Source organism: Ammodytes marinus (assembly GCF_949987685.1).
Source record: "Ammodytes marinus genome assembly, chromosome: 2".
Classification (NCBI taxonomy): Eukaryota; Metazoa; Chordata; class Actinopteri; order Uranoscopiformes; family Ammodytidae; genus Ammodytes; species Ammodytes marinus.
The window spans coordinates 31,316,870-31,328,342 of NC_137231.1; the positions used below are offsets into that span (position 1 = coordinate 31,316,870).

Below are 11,473 nucleotides of genomic sequence, written 5' to 3' on the forward strand. Positions count from 1 at the left end.
CAAGTGAAAAAGTAGCTTACTCGTCTTCTGTATATAATAAACTCTTAAAAAATGTGGGTTTTTCTGTACAAACGTTGGAGGCATAGATAGTCTAGTTAGAGATCTAAACACAAATATGAGCGGATATTTACCTGTGCCGCCTAAATCATATTTATTCTGGCTTTGGAATTCTAATATATATCTCTATAGCAGCCAAGCCAATACTTTTTTACACATTAACTTTCTCCGTATAATAAGAATAAACACAGTGATAGTACAGACATAAATACAGACACAAAGTAACAAGAAAAAACCATGCAAGTGTGAGTCTGACTTTGTGGTAATATTGACCAAAGACAACTTCAAGCTATGAAGGAGGGAGAGATATGAGAGAGAGAGACAGAGAGAGAGAGAGAGAGAGAGAGAGAGAGAGAGAGAGGGGGGAGGGGAGAGAGGGAGAGAGAGAGAGAGAGAGAGAGAGAGAGAGAGAGAGAGAGAGAGAGAGGGGAGAGAGAGATGAGAATGCCCCCTCCCCCCACACACCCTTTCAGAAGCATCAATTCAAACTGAGGTCAATTTTTTCCTGAAAAAGTGATTTTTCCTACAGTTTTTAGTGTCTCTTGAATGCCTCTTATCTGTAATTGTAGATATCTTGAGAGTGAGTTTATGAATGAATTCGCTTTGCCGTTGTCCGAAAAAACTGAGCACAGAGACATACAGATACAACAGTGGTGCGTTCAGGTAATGGTGGTGAAATTGGAGAATGCAGATTTTTTGGACTGTCCATTCCAGTAATATATATAACTCACACGATCCATTCTTTTTCCCATTGAGCAAGCCAGTCTCATTTTCACCTGCAAAAAAATGTCCTCTCCTCTCGTGCATAAGAAAAAGTTGCGTTCAGGTTCAGTGGGTCTTCTGTAAATTGAACAAATATGTCTTAAGAATCAGAGGAGAGAGAGAGAGAGAGAGAGAGAGAGAGAGAGAGTCATACTGGCTGCTATGTAGATCATTTTCTGTCCTTCCTTTCTTGTATGACATTAGTTTTTTTTCGGTGAAGGCGTAGGATGTTAGATGTTGGATGTTGGAACTATCTACAGGCGCAGGAGTCGACTGTCATGTTGGGGTAAACTTTGAGCACCACGTTCTTGTCCTCGTCAAAGAAGAGAATGCTGAGGGAAGACATTTTCTCCGGGACACAGCAGGGCTCGGGAATGCCCGGGACAACTCCCACCGCCCGAACTATGCTCTGGATGGTCGCGTGGTTAGACGGCTTCAGGGCCTACAGCAAAAAATGGGACGAAAAAAGGGACTTAATTAAATTAAGAAAAATGTATCCAGACAAGAATATGATACAAAAAATAGGAAGGGTACAAATCAAATCAAATCAAATACAATCAAATCAGTTTTATTTGTATAGCCCAATATCACAAATAGACGTTTGCCTCAGTGGGCTTTACATTCCATACAATATGACACCCTGCCCTGAGACCCTTAGCTCGGCTGAGAAAAAACTCCCAGTAAAAAACCCTTTACCGGGATTAATAATAATACAATAATAGGTTGGGTTGGTTAGTGAGTGGAATAATAAAGCATGTTGGCAGTTTTCCTTAAAGCCCTACTTCACCGGTGGGAATATGAAGGTGTATTGAACTCTGAGATCCTATGTAGTATAAATGTGCAAACATTTTAGAAATCGGTTCATCCTAGCCTGAGAAAAGGCAGAAAGAGTGTTTTATAGTCTCACTGTCTAACTCTATATTTTACTAGTGTGACATCACGCTAGTGAAAATGAAGGGGTTAGGATTAAAAGGACAGCTGCTGGGCTAATGGGGAAGAAAAACCTCAGTCATTATATTATAATAGCAATGTTATAATGATAGAACGCCGGTTCCGTATGGGTGAAGTATTCCTTTAAGAAAAATTTATTCAAAGCAGAATATGATACAAAGGGAGGAATGGTTTGATAGTGAAGGTCATAATAATCAGCCTAAATATATCCATTGTTAATATCCAACCGTCACAGACCAAGAAAAAAACAAGTTCCTGATTCAATTTTTGGAGCACTGCACTTGCCAAAGTTTTTCATGCAGTTAGTTTTATTTTGAAACTTGAGATCATCAGAGAAGATTGAGGTGTGTTCACATTTGGTTCCAAATAAAGTGTTTTAGATCTTCTTGATTAACTGCTGGCTTGTTTCCAATCTGTCTGATCACCTTTTGCAAGGGAAGCGTGTGTGTGTGTGTGTGTGTGTGTGTGTGTGTGTGTGTGTGTGTGTGTGTGTGTGTGTGTGTGTGTGTGTGTGTGTGTGTGTGTGTGTGTGTGTGTGTGTGTGTGTGTGTGTGCATTTGTCTGTCCTTTGAGTTTATCACCAAACATTCATCCAAATCTACTTAACACTTGGCAGGTGTGTTTATGACGACCCAAAGTGTGAATGTCGATAGTTAGTCTCCCTTGTAAAAGAGTCTCCGGTCTCAATGGGATTTACCTGTATGAATAAAGGTTAAAAAAAAAAAGAGGAAAGTGCAGTGCAGTGTGAAGTTGTTTGGATCAAGCCAACCAGACATTACTGTGCGTCTATCAGTGTTTGGAACAGCCAAAAAAAGCTATACCATCACAACTCAATTCTTTATTTTCACTTGGGTCTGAGGGGCTTGAGATATCCCTAGCAGTTCACACACCTGATCAGCTGTTCCCTGTCTTAACTAGTGGGTCGGATAAGTGACGTCTCTCTTCTCTTCCCACACATTATATTAACTTTAAACTACGCACTGCAGCTTGTAATTGTAGCAATTTAGCCGTTTCTAAAGCTTAAGCCTGACAAAAGAAAAAAGGCAACATCAGAGGGATCCCGGCAACTTCAAAAAACTTGTGGGATAGGGAGGGAGGGAGCCGCCCTTACTTACTAACCCCCCCTCCCCCTTAAACACACTCACACACACACACACACACACACACACCCCTTAGGCCCTTTACTTCTGGGTCTAATTACTTCCGACTACAAAGGGGTAATGAATTAAGTGGTTTTGGGACTCATGCATTCCGGACCATGTTTAAAATACCTGTGATGTTATCTGGTCACCGGAGCCACTAGCTCAACGCGGGGACGCTGCTGGTTAGCATACGATTGGTAAAACACTGGTATGATTTAGACAACAACTGAATGTCGATAGTTAGGCTGCTATCGGTGTATGAATGTGTGTGTGTGTGTGTGTGTGAATGGTAACGTGTAAATGGGAACAGGTCTCCCCTTGCAAAAGAGTCTCCGGTCTCAATTGGATTTACATGTATGAAAAAAAAAATTAAAATAAAAAACTCAGAATTCCTAACCATTTTTTTCAGTCCCTAGTCAAGACCCATATCTTGTACTCTTACCTATTCCTATCCCCTTGTCCATAAATGTCTGTATGTTGTTGGTCTTTTGCTTTGTTTTCTTGATTTTTGAGTTCTTGATAAGGGCTAAAATGGCGGGTGTCTGTTGAAGTTTAAAACTATTGGATCTGCCCAGTGCCACTCTGGATCTGCCAACCAATCGCATAACGTTTTGGTCGCCACTTGGACTACAATTTCGACAACATTCGAGCCTCAACATGTGTTCCAACATTTCAACTTTTTAGCCAGGGTCTTAGTATGTTATGTCACCAAGTACATACATACATTTATACATCTCTGGAAGAAATTAAGAGACCACTCCAAATGTTCAGTGTCTCTTGTTTTACTATTTATAGGCATATGTTTGAGTAGAATGAGCATTTTGGTTTTATAATAGTAACTACTGACAACATTTCTACCAAATTCCAATACATTTTTTGTCATTAAAGCTGGGGTGGAGGATTTGGGGAGAAATTGGCAGTTGGGATTGAGATTCGAATCCAAATACCTCAACCGCTCCACTTGTTCTCTTTGGTCCCTCCCCTATGGTCCCTCCCTGACACGCTCTACACCAACAAAGTCGTGCCAAAGTGAATGGACAGTCCAAACAGCCAATAAGAACAGAGAATCGGAGCCTCGCTCTGATTGGTCAAAGTGTACAGCTCATGTTAACTTTGACCAATCAGAAATCATATACCCCAGCTTTAACTGTTGCTGTTCTGTGTTATGTTCACTTGGATAACATTAACATCAAACGTCCCCCAAGCCTTTTATGTTTTATATTATAGACGATAATGCCAAAAGAAAATGACAAACATGTACATGAGCCATCTGTTTTACTCTTAGACTGCCCGGATAAGCTGGTTACAGTGGAAACTGTCTGTCTGTCTGTGTGTGTGTGTGTGTGTGTGTGTGTGTGTGTGTGTGTGTGTGTGTGTGTGTGTGTGTGTGTCTGTTTAAGCTTGTTACAGTGGGAACATTGCTAGAAGTTTTCCCCTATATGATTTTATCTTCTACAGTTCATCTCGGAAATTATGATCATCAAGTCTTTGAAGAAGCCCTAGAACCAAATGCAAATGTGTAGTTCTATTGTAGTAAAACTGCAACATGATGTTGGGTGGTAGGATGGCCTAGAGGAAAGGTGGCCGACCATGAGGTCTCTGGTTCCTCCCAGTGACCATGAGGTCTCTGGTTCCTCCTCCCAGTAACCATGAGGTCTCTGGTTCCTCCTCCCAGTAACCATGAGGTCTCTGGTTCCTCCTCCCAGTAACCATGAGGTCTCTGGTTCCTCCCAGTAACCATGAGGTCTCTGGTTCCTCCTCCCAGTAACCATGAGGTCTCTGGTTCCTCCCAGTAACCATGAGGTCTCTGCTTCCTCCCAGTAACCATGAGGTCTCTGGTTCCTCCTCCCAGTAACCATGAGGTCTCTGGTTCCTCCTCCCAGTAACCATGAGGTCTCTGGTTCCTCCTCCCAGTAACCATGAGGTCTCTGGTTCCTCCCAGTAACCATGAGGTCTCTGGTTCCTCCTCCCAGTAACCATGAGGTCTCTGGTTCCTCCTCCCAGTAACCATGAGGTCTCTGGTTCCTCCCAGTAACCATGAGGTCTCTGGTTCCTCCTCCCAGTAACCATGAGGTCTCTGGTTCCTCCTCCCAGTAACCATGAGGTCTCTGGTTCCTCCTCCCAGTAACCATGAGGTCTCTGGTTCCTCCCAGTAACTATGAGGTCTCTGGTTCCTCCCAGTAACCATGAGGTCGCTGGTTCGATCCCCGGCACCGGACAGGAGGGTGTTAGTTGTAAAACTAGCAGCTGGTATTACGTCTACGGTGCACCACCATCTCTACCATTGTGTCCTTGAGCAAGACACTTAACCCCAAACTGCTCCAGGGGCGCTGTACTATGGCTGACCCTGTGCTCTGACCCCCTCTGGAGTGTGGTAACTTGAGAGGGGATATGAGAAAAGACCAATTTCAATGTAACCAACCATTGACTAATAAAGTAACTTAACTTAACTAACCAGCTATGAAAAAAAAAAAAAATGGCCCTTCTCGGGGCGCCCTTAGCTCAGTTGGTAGGGCGTCCCCCTGATGGGCCTCGGCCAGCAGCGGACCCGGGTTCGATTCCAGCCTGCGGTCGATCTCTGCATGTCACTCCCCTCTCTGCCCCATTTCAACTCTGTCTCTACACTATCAATAAAGCATAAAAATGCCAAAAGAAAATACCTTTAAATAATAAAAATAAATAATAAAATGGCCCTTCTTAAATGTACAACTTCCTAAAGAGCAGGTGGTATACTTTGGACATTGAAAGGCAATACAACTTTATAACGTTTTACTCTAAACGAACAAGGACCTCGAATGAAGCAACTTTTAATAGAACAAATAGATAAAAACTTATATAGCGCTTTCCAATTCACTTTAAAAAGCAAAAGAAGAAACACATACAGACATTTATGGACAAGGGGGCTGGGATAGGCAGAGGAGAAGAGATGGAGAAGAGTGGAGAACACTTTGGACATTGAAAATCAATAAAACTGTATCACCAAAATTAAAGCTGGGGTGGAGGATTTGTGGAGAAAATGGCAGTTGGGATAGAGATTCGAATCCAAATACCTCAACCGCTCCACTTGTTCTCTTTGGTCCCTCCCCTATGGTCCCTCCCTGACACGCTCTACACCAACAACGTCGCGCCAAAGTGAATGGACAGTCCCAACCAATCGGAGCCTCGCTCTGATTGGTCAAAGTGTCAGCTCATGTTAACTTTGAACAATCAGAAATCATATACCCCAGCTTTAATGACCCTCATTTCGATACAACACTTCATTACAAAACTCCTGGCTCTCACCTAAGGCATTGGGGAACTGGCAGGACCCTGAGCCTATATCATGGTTGTTGTGTCCTTGGGCAAGACACCACCTTCACCCACCTTGCCTCGTGTGAATGTCGATAGTTAGCCTGCTGCTATCGGTGTATGAATGTTCGTGGGAATGGTAACGTGTAAATGGGAACAGGTCTCCCTTGCAAAAGAGTCTCCGGTCTCAATGGGATTTACCTGGATAAATAAAGGTTAGATTTTTTTTTAAAATTACAACACTCTTGACTCTCACCTTAGGCATGGGGAACTGGCAGGAGCCTGAGCAGTAGAAAGCGTCAAACGACTTGGGCGATATAATCCACTCGCTCCATCCGATGTCGGCGAAATCCACCTTCAGATATCTCCGCGCGCAGTTCCGGGGTTCGATCCACTGCTTCTTTCGCGCCTTTTTGATCGTGTGTTCGTCGAACTGCAGCAGCGGCGGCATGTGCTGCTGCTTGTGCCTCTGGTTCTTGTTGCCTCGAGTCTTTTTCCGCGGCCTCCGACTTCCTCCTTGCTGCTTGTTGCTGTTATCGAACGGTTCGTAAGGAGTCGTCTCGTCCCAACCGGTGGTCTCGTATGGATATTCGGGCCCCGGGAGCTCGTTGTTTTGCAACGGCAGCAAGGCGTTAACCGATCGCTTTTGTCTATTTGGCTTCTGTTTCTGATGTTGTTGTTGTTGTTGTTGTTGTTGTGCCACGGTGTCATTTCGGTCAAGTTTATGGAAGGCGTTTTGTGAGAGTGCGCCTTCCCCTCCCAACGGATGATGTCTTTGCAGGGTCGCCACGACGCTTTCCGGCTCCGAGATCGCCGAGTCGTTCGCGTAGACCAGGATGTACGGCGAGCGGTCGGATAGCAGCTTCTTCCACGGCTGAGGCCCCTGCGAAGCCACGTCGATCCCGATGAGAAGTTCGTCGTGATTTTTCGCCTGGTTGACCACGCGCGTCACGTCCTTCCACTGCCAGGATATGAAGTCCCGATAAAGCGTCGAAACGTTGATCCGGAAGTTCCCGAGAGTCCTTATCTTGTTATCGACCGAAGCGAAACTCCAGATGACCATGTGTATGTGGCTGTGTCGTCGCGGCCCGTGGCGTGGGCAGGTTTTAGAGCGGGCACAGCCCCCCTGAGTGGTGTTATGGAGGTCCCCGATGTAGTAGTGAAGAGTGGCCGAGAGAACGTCTTCTGATTTGGTGAGGGACGTGAGGTTGAAAATCTGCAGCTGCTTCTTGTTGATCGTACCTGTGAGTAGAAGGCAAAGCAAGGTTATTTATATAGCACAATTTATTTATTCTGCTATTACTATTTAAAAAAATATATATTGCTTGTATGTTTGAAATAAAGACAATCTATCTATCTATCTATCTATCTATCTATCTATCTATCTATCTATCTATCTATTCAGACACAACGCTATTCAAAGTGCTTTACAGGGGCATGACATACATCAAGATTAAACTATGTCAAGTATAGAATGAGTAGCGTTGTTATTTACACAATAGGCTCTGTAAACGGGCATATTCCTAGCTATGGTGGGCCCCCTGTCCATTACCTTGTGTTGACATACCAGTTTACAGAGCCTAGGGTGTGTATTAACACCAGATTTTGTTCAGCACAAATACAGTACAGACAACAGCTGATTGTGAGGAGATTTTGACTGACAAGCATTCTCCAGAATCACTGACTCCACCTTTAACTAAATACAAAATGATGAAAATAATTACAATATTTATGTACACATGTGTTTGCTTTTATTTCTAATATTGTTAACCTCATAGCATAATTGCCTCTATCATATTTACTCTACATCTACTCTATTCTTTAGGCAATTATGCTATTAGGCTAACGAAAAGTAGATGTAGAGTAAAGTAGATGTAGAATAGAGTAGATGTAGAGTAGAGTAGATGTAGAGTAAATATGATTTAGGCAATTATGCTATGAGGCTAACGATACCGTATATCAGCTATGCATATACTGTTGATATAATTCCCCCATGTGATGTAATACATGTCCATTAAGTTTGTTTCTATCTCAACATCAACACATTGGAATTTGATTTGTGGGTCTAATCAGAAATCTCAAGACATCTATACATACTGGACACTTACAAGCAAAAATATCTACATGATAAATCACCACTGCAAAAAAAAAAACTTTGATATTTTGGTGAACTACTCCTTTATATGCCATGCTATTACAGCTACCGGCCGACAGGAGGCAGTATACTCTAACAAACCATGGCGCTAAGTGGGAACGTCTCTATCAAGTGCCTATGTCCAAGTGATACTACATCTCCTTTATCTTTAAGCACATTATAGCGTAATACATGTAAAGTCACTATACAGCTATCTTGAGAAATCACTATTACAATAACCTAAACTTCAGTGGCAATACTGCAATGCAAACCCTCCCATTGTGCCGCTAAATAAATCCTCATAGTCCATACGAAAATGATAGTCTAAGAAACCTACAAGATACTATAGAAATTCTAGGAGAAATCACTAATAAAATAGCCTTTAATTCAGAAGCATAGCGAAGTGAAAACCCTCTCATTGTGCCCGCTGTATAGAGGCAGCTCTCCATGTCCAAGTGATAATACATCTCGATTATCTGTAAGCAAATTAGAGCTTAATACATGTAAAGATACTATAAAAGTACCTTGAGAAAACAGTAACAAAATCAACTTAAATTCAGAAGCGCAGTGCAGTGAAAACCCTCCCATTGTGCCCGCCATAGAGGCAGTTCAGGGCGGCTGCCAGATGTTCGCTCGAGTGGTTGAAAATCTCTCTCTCTCTCTCTCATACTAAAATCTTAAAGGTGTGAAAACAACCGTGGCGTCAAAAATGAGTGTGTTGAGTCGCATGCAAAGATCCGATCTGGAATCAGTGTCCCTGGCAGAGCGTAGCCTATACAGAACGGGCTTTAACAGTAACAGGTTGGTCGCATTTCCACAGACCGGATCAACAGGTGGATTTCAGTTTGAACAGCTCCATAAACAACAGCCAGCACGTGAATTACATAAAAAAAAGCCTAGATTTTTTTAGCCTATTTCTAATTTGTTTTTGTTCAACGTAAAACTAGATAATAAACATTGTTTCTACTGAGAAGTGTGTGCTTTTGTGTGTGTGTTGTGTCTTCTCAATATGGCCAAATTGCGCACACATGCTGTAGCAGCAATGTGTGGATACATCCCAACTATAGGCAAGGCAGCAGACGTAACCAAAATACGTCTAAATAACTAAGTGTTTTCATAACTTTTTTTGGTATACATACCCCAGTTGCTCTGTCTCTTCTCAATATGCCCAAATTACGCATAGCCAAAATACGTACAAAACAGAACATGTATGTAGGCTATGCCATTTCTAAACTAAGATAACTAGGAGTTGTCATAACTTTTGGTATACGTACCCCAGTGCGCTTTGAAACTGCGGACAGTGTTGCCGTCCTTGAAGGGGAATCCTGCCCGGTTGTACTTGGCGTAAAGCATCTGCATGTGTTCTGTCATAGTATCCTGTAAGAGCAAATCATCCGCGTCGTGGCTGTCTCCCTTGACCGTCTCCTGCTTTTTATCCAACGAATGCGTAAAATCCACCATTGTTCGTCCAAAATCGTCTGTTTTTTTCAGCATCGCGCAGTAGCATCCAACACACAGATAACTCCATCCGTAAAGCAGAACGAGCAGGAAGCGAGGACATAGAGCCATGGTTGAAAAGGTAGGAGTAGGAACAGATAGTAATTGTGGAAAACCTAGCCAAAAAAAAACAAAAAAAGTGATTCCAATCCTACTTCCGAAAAAACATTTTATATTTCACCTTTGGAGGAGTCCGCTGATGGGAAATGAAACCATCACATTTGACAACCAAGAGTAAGGTAATCAAGAAAAAGAAGAAAAAAATTGTATATCCAAAATTGTCTATAGGTTACAGGTCTAAGCGTGTATTACTGTCAATAGTTGGTCAGTGATAAACAGTCCCAAGCGCACAGCAGAAGGTGTATAATAGAACAGATGCGGTAGAAGCTAAAGCAGTTAAAAACAGCGACGCGTTTAGGGTTTTTGTGTCCGAAAATGTGAGCCTGATTTCGGGACCAGCAGCAGTGAACCAACCGTCCCCCTCGCTCGTCCGTCTCAGCTTTCATTGAAGGTAAAGCATGTTGTGCTTGGTATTATAGGGCCAGCTGGGGTATTCCTCTCTCTCTCTCTCTCTCGCTCTCTCTCTCTCTCTCTCACACACACACACACACACACACACACACACACACACACACACACTGGAATCTCTCTCTCTCCCTCTCTTTCTCTCTCGCTCTCTCACACACACACATAACACCGAGGTAGAGAGAGAGAGTCAGAGAGAGATTCCACAGTTTCCTGTTCACGATACTTTTACGCACGTTCAGCCTGGGGATCAACATTATCTCGTGTTGTTATCAAGATCCGAAGGAAGCTGCTTTTGCGCATTTAAAAAAAAACATACTTCATTCAAATTCAAAAGGACATTCCACCGATTTATTGAACTGATTTTTAAAATACAAACTGCTGCCCACACACACACACACACACACACACACACACACACACACACACACACACACAGAACAGAACTGCCCCTCGTCCGTCCGTGCGTAATTTCCACTCTGCTGCTGTGCGTCTGGGCCGCGCTGGGGCGAGTGAATGCGGTGGGCTTATTGTCGGCATTAAAGGCTCTCTCTCCCCTTTAGTTTAGTTCAATGGAGTTAAGCACACACATCCTGCACCATCGCGGCCCTATCCGGATGCTGTGGAGTAGACTACTGCCTGCCGCGCGCGCAAACACACACACACACACAGGCGCGCGCACACACACACAGCCCAGGCGGAGGAGTTTAGATAGACACCCCATCCCAGCTGCCCGCCATGCACACACACACACACACACACACACACACACACACACACACACACACACACACACACACACACACACACACACACACACACACACACACACACACACACACACACACAGGCGGGGTTAGGCTTCTCTTTCAGGGGCAGTCGGGAGGAAATGATTAGGGCATGTCCCCGCCCTCCGCCCTTACACATCTGATGGCAATAATATTAGCATTAGCATTAGCATGGCCTTTGCAGGGTTCAAACCATTCCACATATGGAGCAGGAGAGGAAATATACACAGAGGCAAAGCAGCATAATAGTCCATCTATCTATGTATCTATGTATCTATCTATCTATCTATCTATCTATCTATGTATCTATGTATCTATGTATCTATGTA

At 43.4% G+C, this 11,473-nt stretch overlaps 1 protein-coding gene across 1 annotated transcript; it reads right to left on the minus strand.

The window, feature by feature from the left end:
* Positions 1-370: 370 nt before the first annotated feature.
* Positions 371-10,356, minus strand: bmp3 (bone morphogenetic protein 3). The gene is made up of 3 exons (XM_080043840.1): positions 9,609-10,356; positions 6,457-7,442; positions 371-1,261 (listed from the first exon to the last, which is right to left on the minus strand). Exons 1-3 carry the CDS (start codon positions 9,901-9,903, stop codon positions 1,070-1,072), a joined length of 1,473 nt encoding a protein of 490 aa, XP_079899966.1. The 5' UTR covers positions 9,904-10,356; the 3' UTR covers positions 371-1,069.
* Between the last annotated feature and the right edge of the window lie 1,117 nt (positions 10,357-11,473).